Below are 23,233 nucleotides of genomic sequence, written 5' to 3'. Positions count from 1 at the left end.
ATGTAAATCCCATATCTGACCGGAATGTCTGTTTCGCCGAACTGATATACTGAATACTGTTTTCAATGCCCGACTGCAACCTGCCTGCTGGGTGTGGCCTTTATTTCTCCATATGTCGACCGTCATTCACAACTCCATTGTCATTTCCGACTCATTCGTAGCATTTGTTTGATTTGGAACCCTCACTTCCCTTGTTGGTGAAACATTTCAACCAAACATTTGGATAACAATTGCTTGTTTGTCTTTCTTCTTGTCGATCGTATTGTAAATTTCATTGAATAGTCTATATCTTGTTTACAACAAAAAAATATGTGAGGTTATGCTTACTAACCATCCAACAAACGACAATTTTCCATGTCCATTTTTTAATGACAAATCCCACATCCAATATATTAATTAGTACATAGCGTTGGGTCCATCCGATCATTTTATAATAGACAATTAATGGAGAGAATATGGCACCAAAAATGTCCAACCCATACACTTTAACTATAAAATGCATTTTACACTTATTTTATGTTTTTAGCCAAAAAAAAGGCCAAAAAAATGGAGTAATTAACACCGATTATTCTCTGATACTTGAAATTTTCTTTATATTTTTACTTGAGATAATTAAACACATATTTTGTTAATTGAATGTTTGAAGGTAAACTCTTCCCTTTTCAAAACCTCTTCATGGTAAAAAAATAAAACACGTGAGCAAGCTGTTAGATGCTATTGTAGCGCCTGTAAGTCCGCTAGAATAACAGTTCATGAGCATTTTGCATGCTTTTCGACAATATAAAACATAAAAACTGTGGTATTGTTGCCAGTGAGACAACTCTGCATCAGTAACCAAATGACATAGAAGGCTAGTAACTTTAGGTCACCGTACGGCCTTCAACTAAAACCCACACAACATAGCAAGCTTTAAAAGACCACGAAATGACAAATGGAAAGAAATTTAAACGAGAAAAACGACTTTTTTTAACAGTATTACAATATTTGTATAATATTTGTTTATTCTGATCGTTACTCTTCCTTCATACACGACAATGATCACATAAATGAACCATGTCTAACATAAACTAAACCATGACACCGAAATTTTAGTAATCTTAAATTGTCTGCAAAAATACCAATTTTTGGAAAAATTGACGGCAGTTTCATATCATAAACCATATATGATGTAACAAATCACTTTCTTATGCATGAGAAAAGAAAAAGTCACTTTTAAATTTTGATATACGCAAGCATTATTTTGTGTGAAATCATAATCTATCTAATACAAATTTGAATGAACTAAAATATTAGATAAAAAAAATACTTACCTCCTCGAATTAATGTTCAGAAGTTCCTTTGGCAAAAAATCCTAATGTTTATATTGTGTCATTGTTTATTATCAAAAATACTTAATAGAGTCATGTCCAACTTAACCAAACTATGACAAAATCACTGTACTAAACGCTCCTCGATGTGACATTGCTACTACCCGTGATAAAATAAATGCAAATTCTTAAAATGGAGACAGAATACATAAAGTACAGACAACAAACGAGCATGTAGAAAGCTAATACATGTACAATTTAGGATATACCTAGTTTCTATAAAATCAAAATTAAGGTTAAATATTAAGATAGCTGTGACCATTGCAAAATTTGGTTGAATAGATAGGGATGTTGAATTAGTGGTAAGACACCTCACCTTAAAGCGAAAAGGGGATAAAACCAAAAATAAGACCAATTGATTTTTTTGTCTTAAGTGATCATTCGAAATGCAAGTAGCCACAGCTCAAGCTTTCTTTTTTGGCAAAGAAGTCATATATTACAAAATTAGAGCCTTTTACCTGCAAGATACGAAAAATCCTAAAATTGTTATGAATCCACAGTAAGCTGTTATTGTTTTGTGTTATTAAACATTAACATATAGGTTGTTTACCATGAAAAAAAACTACATCATGAAGATTTTATGAAATTATTTGATTATTACCCGTTATATCATTGCATCATTCCATATATTTGGCAGATAGCACAGCCTAATGTAAAAACTGCATAAACTCAACCTTATCCCATAAATTGTCTCAACTGAAAGTTGTCTGCCTTGAATTTTATTGAACGATGGTAGATAAAAATTGTTTCATGACCATGACTGCATTATTGATCAATAGATAGTCTATTACTGACACTTGATGAAAAAATGAGGGTCATTATTCCTTGAAACTTCAATACCTCTGATTTTCACTAAATTTCATTGTAAAAGTTGTAGAAAGTCGTTTAAGTAGTAGGACAAATAGGAAAAAAACAACCATAATTGATCTTGATATTGAAACTTTATGTTCCAGTAGCCGGAAATAAAATTTCAAGTATTTTTTTATTAAAGTCATACGTTACAGTCAGTTTAAATTGAGCCATAAATTTTGCAATATAATTCGGATTATGCTAAGATAGCATTTGTTCACTACAAATTGACCGAAGGATTAACAAAAGACTTCTGATAAACTTATATATATTATTAGACTGCTGTTCGTTTGGGAGGCTTAAATATGTAGTTTCTGTTGCAATTGCCCTACCGTTGTCAAATTTGAAATATTATTTGAAAGGACTGCCCTCAATGCAATTATAACATCTAAACTGTCACAACCTTTGGAAATTAGCAGTCTAATAATATATATATAACAAGTCAAAAAGGGTACAACATGACCATTAAATAACTATAAAATGAACAAATATTAGATATTTCGGATAACTGATATCCTTCTTCAATAATAGCACGATGTCAAATGAATCATGTAAAAATATTCAAACTGAGAAACTTTTTCTAAATCTCGAAATTTATACAATTTAAGCGAACACCACTGACGCTAATACAATTTTGAAGTGAAAAATATTTAAATTAATTTTAAATTGATACACACAAAAAAAAAAAAATGCTCTGCTCTATAGATTTTCTTTTATAAATGGAGTCTGTACGGTGCGCCGAATGGGACTCTTGTGGTTTTGTACTCGAAATTCAATTTTGTACGGACAAAAGTAAGTTTTGTTCAACAAAAATGAGTTCAGTTTAACAAAATTTGTAGCATACTACAAATTTAAAATTTTGTATACTACAAATTTAAAATTTTGTCATACAAAATTATCTTTCAGTGGACAAACGTTACTTTTATCATGACAAAATTCATTTTTGTAACACAGACTTTACTTTTGTTACCTAATTTGAAAATTGGGCGACAAAAGTCAATTTTGTCTGAAAATTTGTTCAGTTTGGATTCTGTGAACTAATTTGCATACAAAATCGACTTTTGTGAGACAAAATTGACTTTTGTGAGACAAAATTGACTTTTGTGAGACAAAATTGACTTTTGTGAGACGAAATTGACTTTTGTGAGACAAAATTGACTTTTGTGAGTCAAATTTGACATTTATGAGACAAAACTAACTTTTGTGAGACAAAATTGCCAAATTGAATTTTGTCTCTTAAAATTTAGTTTTGTCTCAAAAAAGTCATTTTTGTCTCACAAAATTGAAGTTTGTCGTCACAAAATTGACTTTTGTGTTTTAATTTCCATATCAGGTAACAAAAGTCAATTTTGTATGCAAATAAATTTATATTTGCATACCTTTTTGACAAAATTTATTTTTGTCATGACAAAAACGTACAAAAATGAATTTTGTCATCACAAAATTGAAGTTCTCATAAAACAAATCTGTATTACATAGTTTTGTAAGACAAAACTGATTTTGTTCTGACAGAATTGAATTTTGTACAAAAAACAAGAGTCCCATTCGGCGCCCCGTAGTCTGAAATATAACAATAACAAATGCACCGTATCAAATGCATATAAGAGAACACCTACTTATAAACTGTTACGCGTCGCACATAATAAATGCATGTCTTTTAATTAAGATTTATTATACTACTATGTATAATACATCTTAATTAAAAGACATGCATAATAAATCTTAATTAAAAGAAGGAATTCTTAAAGCTTACTTTGACAAATTTTAAACTAACTTCATTTTAGCAAGTTAAAATTACATAATTTCATAAAAGTTATCAAAAGCCCTCTCCTTTTTTCCAAAGTCCGATATTTGTTTCCTTTCTGTTAAATTCAATTATTTTCGTGTTTCTTGCCTCAGACCACAATTATTCTTCTCCTTTGCTACAATGCATCTTCTGGTAAAAGTCAAATTGAATTAAAAATTTGCACCGTTTCAAACATGCAATAAATGTAACTGCTTATATATAGACCATTAATAGTCTAATAAAATATGCTTCTAGGACAACCCATTAGCGCTTTCTCTTATGAGAGCTTTATTAACATGCCAATGGTAGGATATGAATCTTGTATACAAATGACTAAGACCGACTAAGGCTAATTGAGGGGTGGTCGGAGGAAGTTAAAGAAATTCATATCCCGAAATCCCGAAATCGAAAAATATATTCCCGGCTCCACTAAGCATAAAAACACCCGATCCCGACGTCCCGAAAAAGGTCCTGCCTCCTTCTAATCTCTCCCTACTTTCATTTATGCCAAATAACTACTTTCACTTTCAACAATATTTTTCATGCCCCATTTATTGGCATTATTACTGTTTTCTAGTCTGTGCACCCGTGCGCCGTGCGTTCGTGCGTTTGTTCGTTCGTCCTTCTGTCCTGCTTCAGGTTAAAGTGTTTGGTCGAGGTAATTTTTATGAAGTTGAAGTCCAATCAACTCGAAACCTATTAAATATATTGCCGATGTGGCATCCGTGTACTATGGACACATTCTTGTTTCCACATGTTTTACTTATTTTATTATATGCAACTGGTATGACCCCTTAAAAAGTAAACACTTCAAAGAAAACAGTAGACAGAATACAGAGAGTCTCTATATATTAAATTAGTATAATCGTAGTTTACATGAAGATAAACGCGAAAAATAATTGTCCACTCTAAGGAGGTATGATAGTTGTGGTTCTTGCGTTCTAAACACAATGATATGGAGAACGTTCTGATTGGCTTACTAATATTTCAATTTTGTTATCTATCATACGATTGGTTACACTTGTGCATGTTTCAAACCGGAAGTCTTATCTTTGACTAAAAGTCAGTCTGATGACGGAATTAATATCCGGACTCCGATATCATACCACCAATTACTCCCTCAAATTTAGAACGCAGAAATGAAACTTTTGTTGAAAGAGAAATATATTAAGACCATTTTGAGCCAAATTTTACCTGTCTAGGAGTTTGCATTTAAAATTGAGAATTAATGTGCTCCATGGTATACTAATTTAAGATTTCCATAAAACCAGGGGTTATTTTTTGTGGTACCTTCTTTCGGGAGCTCTCTGCTTTCTTATATGATTTTGAATGTATGTTGAAAATTGGCATGCAGAAAGGTGACACCTGTAGGATTCATGATAATTTGAAGGAGTAATTGGTGGTATGACACCTTTTTTGTCGTTTTTCTCTAAAAATAACTCAATCTGAATAATCATAAGAATAGATGACAAATTGCGACTATGCATGATACATATAGAACACAGAGACATGATGATTAATTTATCGTGGAAGGAAGAGAAACGACACACAAAATGAGGTTTTCTCGTTTAATAGTATAGGGAAAACGGTAGTATTTAGTTTTCCCAGCATTAGGTTGGCCTTTTGTGTACCCAAGGCAGGTGAAGGAAGTCAAATTAGGAGCGCTGTGATTGGATGTAAGGGTACAATATATTTTTCATTTATCTATGAATAACTGCAGTGTGTATATTTACAATATAAATTTGAAATAATGAAATATTTTCTAGAGAATTATTCGAAAAGACTTGCAAAATTTCATAAATTTGATGTAAAATGACGGTGGGCATGGATAACATAAACAAGCTCCGTTGGAAGTTGGTCATGATACTATTTGGCTTTAATTTTTAAAACAGAGTAATAAAGTACTAACACAACATATAACTGTTTTATCCAGGTTTTTATCTTAAAAAGTGGTAAATTTAGAAAATGTTAACATTGTCGCCTATGGCAGAATAAATAGTACCATTTTCCCTATAGATGTTCTAAAATAGAGCTACACAAAAAAAAATGCTCTGCTCTATAGATTTTCTTTCAAAAATATATCCACAATAAATGCACTGTATCAAATGCATTCATTGCTATTACAACAAATATGTCATAAAACATGACAGAGTTTTGTTTCGGAATATTATCTAGATAAATATACAAAATGCAAATTTTAGACAATGTACCCTCCTAAGCCTGGGAGTGGCTAGTCACATATATTATAGTTAACGGCGTTTTTTCTCACAATGATGTTCTACCACCATAAGCCTGGATATGTCGTGGCTGGTCACATATATGTCTACTGTTTATCATTATCAAAACAACACTTTCATATATATTTTTTTTATATTTTTTATTCTGAAGAACCTATGTTGATACAATGGTATACAGAAATACATAGACATACATAATAATACTATAAAACATGGTGAGGTTACAGCAAATAGAGAAGAAAAGAATGCATAGGTTTGGAGGATTCGATTTTATCAGAGAGAATCCATTTTTGTATTAATGATTCTAATGAGCTTACACAGCTTTTTAAGTTTTGATTGTTTTGAAAAATTCATAACTGCTTTAAACTTTAGAGTATTAATGTTGGTACAGAATTTTTCATCTATACATTCTTTCCTTTCTTCGGAAAAATATGTACATTCTAAAATATAGTGAAATTCATCTCCAATTTCATTACTATTACATAAGTTACAAGTTCGATTTTCTCTGGGTATGTTTTTCCCATCTACCAGATTCTATTGGGAGCTTGTGATTTACGGTTCTAAATCTACAAAGAGTGAAAACGTCTTTATCGTCTAGCTTGTTGATATAGTTCTCGAAGGCAAAACTTTCTTTATAAATGCAATAGTTAACCGTTTTAGGACTGTTATTAATATTTGAACTCCAAGTTTGAATAAATTGGTATTGGAGACTAGTTCTAATCGTATGTTTTAGCCAATCATAATTGTAAAATTTTTGATAACTCCATATGTAGGAGAGACCACATTCATTAAAAATGTTGGAAATATAATTTAGCCATGAAGATCTTAAAGTGGAATCATTTTTTAATTTCAGCAGTAATTTAAACACAATGAAGCATAGTTTTTCTTGTTTGCCTTTTAATATTCTTATCCAATATGATATCATTCTGATTTTTATATCAATATTTAGAGGGTATCGACCGAGTTCCCCATATATAACATAGTTAGGTGTAGTAGGTTTCAAATGGAGAAGGAGTTTACAAAATTTTAAATGAACTTTTTCCAGAATATCAATATTTTCATATCCCCATATTTCACAGCCATATAAAAGAATTGGTTTAACAAGTTTGTCAAAAAGATCAAGTTGACAGCTAATAGAAAGATTATGTTTTCTTCCTTTTCGTAAGACATCGTACATTGCGTTAGTAGCCTTTTCTGCCAAATGAAGTTTGCCCGTTTTAAAACTCCCAGTTCTTGAAAAATATACCCCTAAATAATTAAAGTCTTTAACAATATCGATATTTGAGTTATTGTATTTAAACATTAAATTCTTTTGTAATCTTCCCTTTGTAAAAACTACTATCTTTGTTTTTTCAACGTTCACCTTGAGTCCCCATATGTTACAATACGTATTGAATTTATTTAAGGAGGCCTGGAGATCAGTCGCCGTTTCGGCAAGTATGATCGTGTCATCCGCATAAAGTATAGCAAATAAATTTAAATAAATATCTAACTTTGTTTCAATGTCTTTGCTTACTGTTTGTAGACCAATCACATTTTCTTGACATAGAAAATCTTCTAAGTTATTTAAAAAAAGTGAAAATAAAAAGGGTGATAGAATTTCACCCTGTCGAACACCATTTTCGCATGGGAAAAAATCAGACTTTTTACCATTATATATTAAACATGATTTGATATTTTGATACATATTAAAGATAATGTTGTACATTTTGCCACTTATATTACTTGAAAGCATTTTATACCACAGAGCATCCCGTCGAACAGTGTCAAATGCCTTCTCAAAATCAACAAATGCACAAAAGAGCTTCTTTTTCTTATTTCTTAGCATTCTCAACATGCAAGTACAAAAGGAGTGACAAATGAGACATTATATAACACTGTGATAATCCGGGTTTAATTTATTTCTAATTTTAATGCACACACAGGGTTAAATTCAGTCGTCTGGATCAAATCAATTGAACCATGTCTCTTATTGTATGTTATTGTATGGTAATTGAATCAACACACGGACATTTAATCGACATGTAAAAGCAACAGCTAACTACAGGTATGTTAAATTTCAGTAAAACATTTATGGAGTTCGGATATTTCAACGTTTATCTTGCTCTATTTATTTATTTATCTCTTTTAGTTTTGTTTGTAACACCGCATTAAAAAGTGGATTTTTTGTAATGTCACCTTTAATTTTCTTCTATGATATGGTCTAGAGATTATAAAGTTAAAACTGACATTCTTGTTTAATGCACTTAATCGTAGGACCGAACTGTTATTAGTCAATACTTGATATTTATTTGCTTCTCTGATATATTGTGCCATGGTGTGTTATAGAAATGTATTTGTATTTATTGAACTGATAAGCATGATGTGCTTAAAGTAATAAAGAATTGTAATATTCGAGGGCTTAAATCTTCATAAAACATGACAAAGTATTGTCTGACCAATTTAGAACATATTCACACTTTCGAGTGACCTTACAAAAATACCCATTCCCATTGTAATATTCAAACCTAAATAAGAGTTCACTTTTTATAATGAACTAAATATAGAACATAGGTAAAGATCATTTCAATGGATGAAATGAAATAGCACTGACATAGTTTGGGAAGGATAAATTGTTTTTCTTCTACTTCAGGTAAAATTTAATACTTTAATATATCTTTAGATTATTTTAATTTTAAAAAGCAACACAATGTTATATAAATCCCCTTTTTGAAATTTGATGTTTTTTTTATAAATACAAAACTCTCTGTATGAATATTTGAATTGAGACCAACATTAAATGATTACTTTTTATTGATAAATTTAAATGTATTGTGTTTCTACGAAAACAATCCTTTGCTTTATATATCAGCAGTCTGGCATTGTGTTTTTTTTTTAAAGAAAAAGAAAACAATTCCCTCAAATGTATGGTATATGAATTAAATAAATTTTATTTATCCTTACCAATTTTGCTTTTTGTGTATTCTATATACATGTATGTTTACCGTTAGAAAATGCATGAAAATTTGCAAAATTCAAAATGTTTTTATTTTAATCTTTGCTCTTACATCTTTAATCCCAAAGAAAATGCCTTAGGGGAATTTACACTTCGTTAGTGCAGCTATTAAGAGTTCACTTTCATAATTAACTGACAATGAAAAGTCATTCATGTATAGCATTTCATAGTGCATGGAAAACCATGTACTATGAAAATTAGTGGGCAAAAAACTGACTTTTCATTGGACGAGAAGGGGTGAGTATGTTCTAACATATCTTACATAATCAGGTTTGGAAGAACCTCCCAAATGAGGGATATCCCTTAAACGAGGGACTGTTCCCCAGACATGCAGCTATTTTGATGTTGTAGAAAAGAAAAAAAAAGAAAAACTTAGCCTTTTTTAAAACTTAAAAGGGGGAAAAATCATTATACTTCTAACAACTTCTCTAAAAGAGGGGTCCTCTAATTTTCAAAAATAAAGAAAAAAGTCCATGAATATTCCAAAATTCATAAAAATGTTTTGTCGATACTATAATACCAAATAGACGTCAAATTTTAAAATTTTAATGACTTTCTTAAAATTTCCTGGATTTCTACCAGACTTGGACAAAAGCTTGTTTATTATCATATTAAGATAGTATCCAAAAGTAAATTTTGTGAAAAAGTTCATCCATTTTTCCTTATTTTACCTATAAATGGACATTAAATTCACTCTGTGGTTAAAGTTTTTAAAGTTTTAATGGTGTCTTCCTCCTATTCCCACTTTTTAAAAATACTATTCCTTCTATTCCCACTTGCAAATAACAATAGATGTTTTGATAAATAATTTGTTTTTATAACAATCAGGGTTAATTAGAATTTCACCTAAGATTTACCTGTATTTTTTTTAAAGCATAACATATTTGGTACACTGTTTAGGTATAATACCTTGTTTATTTGTAAAATGTTTCTTTTTTCATCAAATTGATACTTAAAAATAGAGAAAAATTATGATAAATAGATTGGAGTTAGATTTATTTTTAAACTTTTGAATTTGTACTTAAAAATGAAGAAAAATTATGATAGATTGGAGTCAGATTTATTTTTAAATCTTTGAATTTGTAACTTTAAAAAATTGTCTGCTTTACTAATAAATCATGATATGAATAATATTATAACCAAGTATAATCTTATATGTATATATATATCTTTATTCTCACAAACCAAATTACAGAAAGGTATAGAGATAATTATACATATTTCAATACAATTACATAAATAAATAATGTATGAAAGTAGATAGAGGCATTCACAATTGTTCACCCAGAAAAGTTCAATTTGTTATTGATCTCCTTAATAAGTTTACAAAGTTCGTTCAGTTCTGTACATTTTGGGGAATTCATGATCATTAAGTCATAAAACTTCAATGTGTTTGTTCTATTTCTATAATAATAATTGTAAAATGCAATACATTGTTTTCTACAATTATCGAAAGCTGAACAATTAAAAATGTAATGGTATTTATTCATCACCAATGGCATCTGAATTACACAATACACATTTTCTGTTTTCTCTTTCTATGTTTTGCCATCTTCCAGTTTCTATTGGAGATTTCATGTTCAAAGTTCCAAATTTAAGAAATAAGGATTTCTGCCGGTCATCCAAAATAAATATTTCTCAAACTCCAAAGTAACTTTATATAAACGATAATTTCATGCTTTTGGTGATTCCTGTTGGCTTAAGATGTGGAATAAAAGTATACTTTAAAATATGATTACTTAGACCAATAATCAAAATTATAAAATAATGGGTGAAAACTGATAACTTTACTTCATTATTTATCTTGTTTAAAAAAAAAAACCACCAGAATTTAAACAGATGCAAAAATGACTTATTACTTATTAAAAACTGGTCAATTAACAGTTGATTAAAAAATGTTTGTACAGTATAATCCTTTGTTTGCACAAGTTTTCCTTCTATTCCCACATGAAATTTTACCTTTTCTTACCAGATTTATAAAAAGTGGGAATAGAGGGAACCGTTTTAATAACTTTCTTAAACTAATTATCCTGGATTTCTACAAAACTTGGACAGAAGCTTGTTAATGGTGATAAAATAGTATCCAGAGGTAAATTTGTAAAATAAAAATCTATTTTTCAGTATTAAACTTATAAATGAATTTAGTATTTCTGCTAGGAAACATTACATTCCGTCTGTGGTTAAAGTTTGGTTAAAATTTTAATAACTTTCTTAAATTATCCTGGATTTGTACCATACTTGGACAGAAGCTTGTTTATGATCAAAAGCTAGTATCTAGAAGTAAATTTTGTTAAAAATTTGTACCTGGTTATCCGTATTTTACTTATAAATGGACTTAGTGTTTTTTCCAGTTGACGTTACATACAGTCTGCAGTTAAAGATTTAAGTATTTATAGATTCATAAACTATATCCTGGATTTTTACCAAACTAGGACAGAAGTTTTTTTCAATCAAAATATAGTATCGAAAGGAATATTCATTTTGCTACAGAAATACGTGTCAATGCAATTGATTTACAGGTTATAGTAGGATGCTAACTACCGAATTGGACTATTTACCGGAATTGTTATCACATAAACAACAGGAACAACACGACGGGTGCCACATGTGGAGCAGGATCTGCTTACCCTTCCGGAGCACCTGAGTTCACCCCAGTTTTTTGTGGGGTTCGTGTTGTTTATTCTTTAGTTTTATATGCTGTGTCATGTGTACTGTTGTTTGTTTGTTTGTCTTTTTCATTTTTGGCCATGGCGTTGTCAGTTTATTTTCGATTTATGTGTTTGACTGTCCATCTGGTATCTGTCCCTCTTTTACCCTGATCTTCTTTTGTTATCAACACGTGTGTGTCGTCATAGCTCTCTTTTTCAATAGGAGACAAATGGATAAATGTGGCCGTCTGTCGACAATTTTTTTTTTCCTGAAACAATATTTTTGGCACACAAGTTCTCATAGAGAAAAAAAATAAATGTGTATAAACTTCTATTTAACTCGTGTGCCCATTTGTTATGTACAGATAATGGTTAAAAAAAAACGGTTAAGGGATGAGAAAAAATTTAATGTGAAAACAATGTTCAACAAATGTAACTAACTTTCGGTGTTAACAGGATCTAAGGCATATACAAGGTTTTAATATCATATGCATACAAGTATCCTTATAACATGAAAAATAACCTAACATGACAAAAAGTACAAATCATATTCAAATAAACAACTTGCAGGTCAATTTTATATAGGTCGACACAGTGTTTAATTTAGATTGCAATACCATGTGCATCCTTATAACAAAAAAAAACAAAACAACACATATCATACTCAAAAGTACATGTAGGTCAGTGTTTCATAGGACGACACGTGTTTAATAGCATCATTTCCTGAGTACAAAAAAGTCATCATACACAAATATTTTCTAACTAGGAACTATAGTAGCTCTTTTTCCGTAAGTAGTACTACTTACAATTTTCAAATATGTATAACAAAAATATATATAATTAAAAACCAATTGTTCAAAGAACAATTGAAGGTCTTTCCACAAGTAAAGATCTATTTTATTATCAAAATATTAAAAATTAATCTAAAATATCAGTTATTATGGCTTTATAATGTATAAATATGAATTTAAAGCAAAGGTCTAAATCTAGAACGTGCAAATTACCTATGACCTTGACCTTAATTTCAAGGTCATAAACAAAGGATCTCAAATCAAAAGACCCTAGGTCTTTATTATGTATGGTTAATGAGCTATACCACTCTACTCATAATTCTAAATGTAAGATGGGCGAAAACTCCTATTTATTGTTTACGCACCCTTTCAACCAAAATTTATAAGTAACGGCATGTCGCAACTAACAATTTAGTGAAAATAAGATGTTGATATGTTATAAGGTTTTGAAAATTAGTAAAAATAAGTCAAAATAAAAATTTAGAATATGACCTTGACCTTTGACCTTGACCTAATTTATTTTTTTTGGAACAAGGATCTCAAATCAAAAGACCATAGGTCTCTATCACTTATGGTTTACCAGTTAGAAATGCAAATCACTTATATCAAATACATAAGGGGGAATAACTCTCATATGGAGTATCCGGATAGCTTCGGTCAAAACTAAACTCCGAATCCTGAAGATGAAACGAGCAATTTGGTAAAATAAATTTGTCGCAATCTTTTACGGTTGTGAAGGAGTAGTGGCCACAAGAAAAACAGTGTTTGGGGAGATAACTCTTACAACGCAAAGTATTTAGTTGCGCGGTTGTCAGTTTTTAAAACGTATAAACTATACGATATCATATTCCAAATATCTAAGCGACATCTTCTGAAAAAAACAAAATTAGGCAAGAAACAAATTAGGCGGAAGAAAAAAAAAATAATAATCAGAACAAAATCAATAGGTCTTTCCACGCAAAGGTGGAAAGACCTAATAATGAATCTGTATACTTGTAATTGCAAGATTGTATGATTTGTTAACTTATAAAACTATTTAATATTTAATTCGCTGTTTCATAAAAAGGCACTGAAAAGGCTTCTTTTATTTACCCCAAAAGAACATGAATAGATAACTTAATATGTACAAATTAACAAAACACGTTTTTCTCTCAATACCTTGATTCTTCGGATATCTGATTTACATTAAGAGCGTGATTGTAGTTTGTTTAACACCCGGTGGTAAGTTTACGTTGAAAGTACGTCAATATGTACGTTGACAGTGGATCTTCAAGTGCCCGTGGTCACGTCACGTTTAAACCAAGTGTGTGCGTTTACCCTAAAATTTCAGTGTGGTACATTACACAAGAATGTAACCTTTAATCTAAATGTGTGCTTTATGATTTGTACTGGTTTGGTACAAAATTAAAGTTAAAACTTTTTTTGATATATAACATTGATGCAAATTATTTCTGTCACGTGACATTTCTTTCAACTTAGTCACAATATAAATAATTATGCATCTTGGTCATTTTCAATTTTTTCAGTGAAGGCGTCAAACAATTTAAAAAAAAGCCTTTCAAGACGTCATAATCATTTGGACTACCCTAAATGTTATTTTTGATGTATGATATATGTAAAAATATATAAAAAACTAAGACAGTTTTGGACAGGTTTGCGTTTACTGCAGATAAAATTAAATGGTAAAAAGAAGATCAATTCATAACACATTCTGATTATAAATTTCAAGGAAACAAAAAGTGGCTTTATTATACGTTCTTCTTTGCTATTTGATGGTTAGAGAAATGAAGACGAAAGCCTCCACTTCACAGCTAGTCGTTCGGAACCTGGTTGTTTCTGTGAAGACAAAGCACATTCTATATGGAGTTAACACAGGGGCACAGAGTGGGGACCTTCTTGCCATCATGGGCCCTACAGGTAAAATATGGTGTAATCAATCATGCATAACTAGTAATTTTTTAACCCTTCATAGCTTGCTTTTCGACATGAACGAAGACTCCGTGCTGAAGACCGTACTTTGACCTACATGTGTATAATGGTTTACTTTTATAAATTGTCACTTGGATGGCCATGGAGAGTTGTCTCATTGGCACTCATACCATATCTTCGAACCATGAAACTCTATTTGATACCATATTTCGAAAACTCTCAATCAGGTTATTAACAAAATCTTGGCGATTAATATGCAGACATTATACATCAGTGGCATGTATTACAAATGTTTGTATGTACATGTGTTGATTACTGTAAATACATAATTATTACAAAAAAAAAAGACATGTGACAGGTATTGTAAAAAGTAATAAGGAAGAATTTAAATTAGATATCTTTATTTAGGTTCTGGTAAAACTACGCTTCTGAACACAATAGCTGGAAGAGTTCAGTCAACGTCAGGGGAAATAACTATGAATGGACAATATTTCAATAAACAACTTAGACGTCGACTTGGCTACGTGTTGCAAGACGATGTGTTCATGCCTAGTTTAAGTCTGTATGAAACATTATATGTAAGTCAATACTCTTATATAAACCACTGGAAACTTCACTGATCAAGGGATATCAAGAAAAGCGCTTGTTATTTTCTAATATAAGAAAAATTGCTGAAAAGAAACAACCAGAGTTCACCTGTGGTTGCTTGTAATGTTCGTCTGTAATCTTAATTGTTTTCTGGTAACTACATGTAGTGAGCGTTTTTCGTACTCTGATTTGTCTTGAGTTTTTTTCAACAACAAACCGAAACACACACGACTATTGTTTATAGAATGCTCCCTCAGATAAAAAAAAAAGGCAGTTTGGTTAATATAAAAGGGAGGAGAATAATGATTGCTTATGAGACTACTATTTATTTCACACGTGCCCAAGGAACGATGATTTAAAACATACTTTATGTCACCAAACAACCCTCAATAATAAGCAAAACAATTATACCATTGAACATGTTTGTATAATGAAAGACCGAAATCGATTACTCATCAATATCGATCGGTTGAATACTCAACGATTTTCAGAAAAGAACATTAAGCAACAATAATTACAGAAAACTCTACAATACCACACAAAAAACAAGAGGAACCTAAACAAAAATACACTGATTTACCTTTTGCCCGGAGTTTCTTATATTGTGACAACTGTACGTGCACTATTGTTTTTATGCCCCATGTTTTTTGGTCTGTGCGTCTGTTCGTTCGTCCGTTCGTTCTTTCGTTCGTTCGTCCGTCCGTCCGCCCGTCTGTCCCGCTTCAGGTTAGTACACATGTTCCCTATGATATGATCTTTCTAGTTTTAATGACTAATTAGAGATTTTCCCCCATTTTCACGGTACACTGAACATAGAAAATGATAGTGCAGGTGGGGCATTCGTGTACTATGGACACATTCTTGTTTTATATATATCTAACTTATCAATATCATTACTTTTGTTAGTTTACTTCAATGATTCGTATTGCTGAATCAGTGTCGGTGAAGGACACACAAACCCGTATAGATGATATAGTAAAGGCTTTGGATCTAAAGAAATGTCTTCACACAGGTGAATATTGAAAACTAATATTGAAATGGTTGGCATGCCACTTACAATGCCACACGATCTATGGGTTCATTTGTAGATCACTTGACATGTACTTTTAATGATATCTAAATCCGCGTTATGAAACGATGAAGGTCAAAAGGAATAATACATTTTTTTAAATAAATTTAGACTATTAATTTATTATTTTTTATGTGGGATCATTCACAGATTTGACCACCAAAGTCCTCTTTATAACAAAACCATAAAGTTTGAGAACCTAGCTTAAAAGAACTATTTGCCTATTAAATGTCCGAACAACTGTATCTTCGCTAGCCAAGGGTTACGATCCAGTCTCGTATTGTATCGTGCATTGTATAACACTATCATTAATCGGTTGCGTTTTATTTGTTTAACCAATAGTTGCAATTATTTCATGCCCATTTTTTATGCACAAAATAACAATGAATGCATTTCAAATTTTGCAAATTATGTCAGACAAGATAACTAGCGGTACGTTTTGATATCACTGGAAACTGGTGACATGTTGGACACGAGCATACACAGGTGGTCTTGCAGCAGCAGGCCACTTGCAGATTCACCAGAGAGTTATTTAATTGAGATTGATGTTTTTTTTCTATTTTTTTTTCATACTGTCAACACTCAGCGTAGATAATACAGAATCAAATACTAATACAACTTTACTTAATCATATCAATTATTATATACAATGCATATCATTATAGTTATTGGTGATTTTTTTGTCCATGGATTGTCCGGTGGTGAAAAGAAAAGAGCCAATATAGCATGTGAATTCCTTACAGACCCTGATATTATGTTGATTGATGTAAGAAGACTAGATAGCCCCTTTAAGTCGCAATAATACAACTCCATTTGCTAGAGACATTGAGACAGGAATTCGATGATTAATCTTATAATAAAATACTTTAAACATAAATAATGATAAAACTACCAATGAGACCATTATCTACCACAGACCAAATACAAAGAAGATTGTTAACCACTTTGAGTCATCAACAATGGAAATACCTTGTCGAAATTTATAAAAGTCCATGGCACAACAAAATGTAAAGCAAGTCATAATAGAGAGCCAGCTACCTAAGTTATGTCTAAAACAACAAATGAAAGACAAACATGACAGACCAAAAGTGATTGAATCTACCGTTTACACATTCATGATATAATCGTTTACACTTCATGGATCGCCCAGTTTATGCATTTGTACATACAAGTAATACTTTAATACATTTCATGCATCAGCCCAGTTTCCACACCAATGGTGTAAACCTTCAATACATTTCATGAATTGGACCAGATTATAAATCAACGATGTGATCCTTTGAACCATTTGAAGTTCTTTCTTACAACTATTTGTTAATTTACAGGAGCCTACATCCGGACTGGACTCTACTACAGCACATAATCTGATGACTCAACTTAAGGACTATGCCACCCATTTCAACAAAACCATTATAGCCACAATCCATCAACCATCCAGTCAAGTTTATCATTTGTTTTCTAAGCTGCTGCTGTTGATGGACGGTAAAGTAAGTTTTGATTGTAGTTCAAAAAAATTGTACGAAAGTAAATGTTATGGTAAATTTCATATGGGTGTAAATATCGATGCATTGTCACAAAACTAAGAAGGGGATCTCTTTATCGATGTAATACAGATTGTGGAGAAATGCGCCACAAAAAATGTGCATTTGTTTCCAAATTATAGAGACCATTGTGCGAAAGACAAAGGTCAGTAATATAATTGATCAGATAAATAATGCAAAAAAAGTAAACAACCCAGCTTCCGTAACCTGTACCATTCGTTAAGTAAACAACCCAGCTTCCGTAACCTGTACCATTCGTTAAGTAAACAACCCAGCTTCCGTAACCTGTACCATTCGTTAAGTAAACAACCCAGCTTCCGTAACCTGTACCATTCGTTAAGTAAACAACCCAGCTTCCGTAACCTGTACCATTCGTTAAGTAAACAACCCAGCTTCCGTAACCTGTACAATTCGTTAAGTTAACAACCCAGCTTCCGTAACCTGTACCATTCGTTTGTTTTAGTATCATTAAAATATTTACCTCATGTTTGTACACAACACTTTAAAGTATCTTAGATTTAAATGTCTGTGAACAAAATCTGTTGTCGGCTATCTGATTTCTAAATTTTTTTGGACTTTCTCGTCAATTTTGTCATTTGTGGTGGAACTTCTGGCCAAACATTCGTTGACATATTTGAACTTGAACAATTTAAATTTCAATCCATGTTATCTTTTTTAAAGTTTTTTCTTTGTATTTAGCCTACCGAACTATATCCCTCGAGTGTATATACTGAGGGTAATGTCAAAACACTTACCCTGTGCTCAATTAATGTCTAATTTTACCACAACTGGATGAGTACCGCTACTGGTAAACTATCAATTCGTCAGTGCAAAATCTGTTCAGTAGCTAGTAATCTCGAAGAGTATGTAATATATCAAATTTTAATTTTGCAGTCAAAATCCGGAAACGCTTGGTATTGACTGATTGTTGATTGCTTTAAACCGCACCAGCACACAAAGGCTATATAGTGGCGATGCTTTTTTGTGGGTATGGCTTTTGTGATTATGTTTACTTGTGATCTTTTAGGTAGCTTATTTCGGAATAGCGTCAGACGCATTAAATTACTTTGAGAGAATTGGAATGACATGTGCAATACATTTTAACCCAGCTGATTTTCTGCGTAAGTATACAACTATATCAACAATTGGCATGTAAAATATAGAAAAAAGCATGCCGAATTATTACATATTAATAGTATTATTTTTATCTGTATTATGGTGTATACTTAGAGTAAACCAACACACATTGAAAAACACATAGAAAATAGATTTTCTTTTTTTTTGTCTTTCTATTTTTGTACAATAATTATATTGCCTTTTTCTTTTAAAAACATCAGATATTGCGTACAAAAATCAATAAAAAGTTTTTTTTGGATCGAGATAGCAATTTTGTAAATAAAGTTGTCGCCGGATGTTTAGTAGTTTGTGACTGCTTCGAAAAAGTATGTAACTGTTTTACATCGATGTTCATTTTATTTTAGTTGCTTTGTTGAGTAGAGATAATGAGACTAGCAAGACAATACTAGAGGAAGCCGACAGATATAAGTAAGTGATTATTTTGTTCTGGTAATCACGAAGATTGTTAATTCTTAAGAAAGAACGTGAAAAGTAGGGGTTAACTACGGATTGAAAAGATATAGAAGCATAAGGCTTAAAGAGTCATGTGTGATATTGTTTTGAAAAAAGGTAGAATAACGACTCAACTGCAAGTGCAAATACTATGCAGTACTTAGTTTAAACATATTTTATTTGCTTAAATGTGCAAAAGGGATGAGACACAAGTTAATCAAACTTATATAGTCTTCTGCCATAACAATTTATAACAATAGAATATTTACAAAGCATGCATACAAACAATACATTAAATATATATATAAAAAAATATATTTGAACTGTGAAGAGATGGTGATAAGAGATAAGAGATATGCAGTACTATAACTTTATATACAGCTTTTATTGATCGAGATCAGTGAATCCAATCAGATTTTGATTAACCAATGGTTATCTGTAAAAAATAGGGAGAAATCGTTGTAATGTTATTGGAATATTGCATCGAGCAAATAATGATCCGAAAATAGGAAATAGTACTTTGAGACTGGTTTATAATGGAAACACTTAAATAAAATGATAGAAAGTAAGTTATCATTTCGACATGGGAAAAAAACCCAAGAAGTTAAAGCAAATACCTTGCAGAAAAACTAAGGATAAATACTTATAATCTAAGAAAATATCATAGTTTAAACATATTTATTTAAAGTGGATTGGGAAACAAGTTAATGCAAGTTATATCAATCCCTTTCCACTTTGCGGGTCCAAGTGTTGCATTGTACATTTTGTAGCGCCTCTAGTCTGCTCTTTTTCGAAATCTACAAGGGTGCCTTCTACTTGTAAGAGATATAATAATGGCTCTTTCTTACCACGAGTCATCCACTTATCATCAACTTTCGAAGAACTATCAGTGTTTCTCAAGATCATACTCGCAAATGGTGTCAAGGGAGAGTCGAAAATTCAGTCCCTGAAATTCCTTCCCGGAGCGGGGATCGAACCAGGAACCTTTCTGTTAGTAGTCCGATGCACTAACTACTACACCACGGCTCTCCAGAAAATATCTTAAAGTCAATCATAACTTTTTGGGCATATAAACTGTGAATTATGTTTCAGAAAGTTTGAAATAATATGTGGGCAGTGTCCTCTTCCAAACGGTCAGAATGGCCACTACAATCACAGCTATACAAATACATCTGATGCTGATATTTCAATAGCTGAATTAAGGACAAATGGTATGTTAAAGTTAAATTAATGTGACAGAAGTTTACCGATGTCCAAATCTTTTAAATGACGTGGAAGAGACAAATAATCATCACACTTTAACAATGACAACAACAATCCCAGGCGAGACACGGGGTTCCGCAGAACCCATACCGATTTGGTCCCTGTAATAAATCTGTTCTGACCGCATATATATTAAATACATGAGCACAAGATTTTATCACCTTTGCATATATATTCATATGTATGAATTTAGGATATTCAACAACACATTCAAATTTGTTTGATAAGATATACACAGGTTTTGGTATTTTTAGTTGATTGATGTACTATAGTCGCTGTCAGCTGAAATTCGTAGCGGTTATCAGTAAAAAATAATCTAAACTATCAACCACTTTCACTCGTGATATAGTTTTTCACATTCCATTCCATACCACTACTGACCTACCTTTTAAGTGATCGCACTGTTACGAAATAATCCTGATCTCACATTTTCCAGAATGTTTTCCATTGTAATTCCTTCATCTTCGTTTCTATGAGGATTCACGGAAACACTTCCGATAAAAACAATGGCGGATTCCACCATTCAAAATCGTCTTGGAAAATGTGAAGGTCATGATTATCACAGTGCAATCACTTAAAAGGTAGGTCAGTAGTTGTTTTCTTTTTGGCGATTTATGAATGGAATGTAAAAAACTATATCACGAGTAAACGTGGTTGATTATTTTTACCGATTACCGTTACGAATTTCAGCTGACGTCGACTATAGTTGCGTATGGATTTTCCTATATTTGTTCAAAAATTATTATATAAGCTTAATAGTTGAAAAAACTTGAATTAAATCTTAGTTGTAAAATTTAATGATCAATAATTTCTTACAGGCTCGGCTGTTTCGTTCGATAACATTTGTGCTGTTGGCATGGATACAGAGGATACATCCGTGCATTCCCATCATACATGGCCAACCTCGTTTTGGATGCAGTATCGTATGTTAACATGGAGACAATTTAGACAATCGAAGGGTCAAATCCTACACAAATATGAAGTGATGCAGTCTTTACTCTTAGCAACGCTTGCTGGTATACTTTACTTCCAGACGGACTATTCTTACAGAACATTACGTGATAAAATGGGAACAGTAAGTTATTGGTCTTCTTCTCATTCTCGTCGACGTCTTTTTAAGAGATATAGCAAGATGTGGTATGAGTGCCAATGAAATATCTCTCCATCCAAGTCACAGTTACTTCATAAAATGGGAACAATAACTTCTTAGTTTTTTTTCTCATTCGTGTTGACGTCTTTTAAACAGACATTTTCTGATACTTTGTTTAAAAGGAGTTAATAAGTTGGACTAACCAAGTATCATATATTGGTACAATGTCTTATTAATATTGAATAGAAAAATTAGAAGATGTGGTATTTTGCCAATAACACAACTGTCTACAAGGGAACAAATGACACACACATTGATACCTACAGTTAACCATAAGGCCTTCAACAATGCCGTATTTGTGGAGCTTTTCAGAATTTTTGGTCATCAATGCTCTACGACTTTGTACTTGTTTGGCTTCCTTTGCTATTTTGGTCTGAGCGTCACTTGTGGATCTTGTGTAGATGAAACGCACGTATGGTGTAATAAATTATAAGCCTGGTACCTTTGATAACTATTAGCATGTCGAAATGTCCTATTGTAATGTTTTTTTTTGTGTATTTCACTGTCCTGAAGGTTCTTACATTATTTTGTACTGTAATCCTGTCATCTAATGTTGTCATTTTAGTGTGATACTTTTCATTGCCATTAAAGCGCGAGGTTTTGATAGCCGCAAAACCAGGTTCACCCCACCATTTTTTAAAAATGTCCTGTACCAAGTCAGGAAAATGGCAGTTGTTATCTTATAGTTCGTTTCTGTGTGTGTTGCATTGTCGTTTTGTTATTTTGTTGCACTTCAGTGTTTCAATTGTTTCGTTGTTGTCCTATTATAAAGAATGTGTTTACCTCAGCTTTAGTTTGTTACACGGATTTGTTTTCTCTCAATCGATTTATGACTCTTGAACAGCGGTATACTACTGTTTCCTTATTTGAGAGAGGCACACATAGAATGTGGCAAGGTATTTTTACATTTACACAACAGAAACAGTGCAGATCTGAGAGAATCGTAGTTACTGACAGGCATTTCAAAGCCGATGACAACTACTAAACATTATGCATATTAAGGACTTTAAATGGTAAAACAATAGAATTAATTGAAAAAATCATTAACAAAAACAAGTGAGATATGATATGATTTCCATTAACGCAACTATCCTCCAGAGACGAAATGGCTTAGAGTTAAGCTACTATAGGTCATGATACAGCCACTAGCAAAGCACAACAGCCAGACTGTATTTCAGATATAAAGGTCCAGACATGACAAAATGTTAAACAATTAAAATGAGAAAAACAAAAATTTAAGAATTGAAAGACCAATTAACAAACAAGAGGCTGTCACAACGACAGCAAACCGGATTTATTAACATTTATTTGTGTCCTGGCAATATCACAAGAACCATTACTGATGAATGGTGAAAGTGAAAATCGTCAATATCAAATTTGACCTCCATTTTGTCATCAGTATCAACATATTAAAATTTGAAAAGCTTAGATTGAATGGTTCATGAGTAAAT

General features: G+C 31.7%; 1 protein-coding gene across 3 annotated transcripts in view; it reads left to right on the top strand.

The window, feature by feature from the left end:
* Positions 1-8,169: 8,169 nt before the first annotated feature.
* LOC139528714 (uncharacterized) overlaps positions 8,170-23,233 on the top strand; it is a 51,415-nt gene continuing 36,351 nt past the window's right edge. For 2 of the 3 annotated variants that reach the window (XM_071324843.1, XM_071324842.1), the window contains exons 1-9: positions 14,369-14,590; positions 15,011-15,180; positions 16,097-16,202; positions 16,925-17,025; positions 17,585-17,746; positions 18,828-18,921; positions 19,282-19,345; positions 20,462-20,580; positions 21,451-21,707. In XM_071324843.1, the coding sequence (XP_071180944.1) occupies positions 14,446-14,590; positions 15,011-15,180; positions 16,097-16,202; positions 16,925-17,025; positions 17,585-17,746; positions 18,828-18,921; positions 19,282-19,345; positions 20,462-20,580; positions 21,451-21,707 (1,218 nt within the window). In that variant the 5' untranslated portion in view covers positions 14,369-14,445. Of the gene's footprint in view, positions 8,287-14,368; positions 14,591-15,010; positions 15,181-16,096; positions 16,203-16,924; positions 17,026-17,584; positions 17,747-18,827; positions 18,922-19,281; positions 19,346-20,461; positions 20,581-21,450; positions 21,708-23,233 lie in introns of those variants that run through there. The other variant, XM_071324844.1, reaches the window with a different exon arrangement.

The sequence above is a fragment of the Mytilus edulis genome, chromosome 6 (genome assembly GCF_963676685.1).
Source record: "Mytilus edulis chromosome 6, xbMytEdul2.2, whole genome shotgun sequence".
Classification (NCBI taxonomy): Eukaryota; Metazoa; Mollusca; class Bivalvia; order Mytilida; family Mytilidae; genus Mytilus; species Mytilus edulis.
Note: the sequence above shows the minus strand (reverse complement) of the source record. Positions and strands in the feature narration are given on the sequence as shown.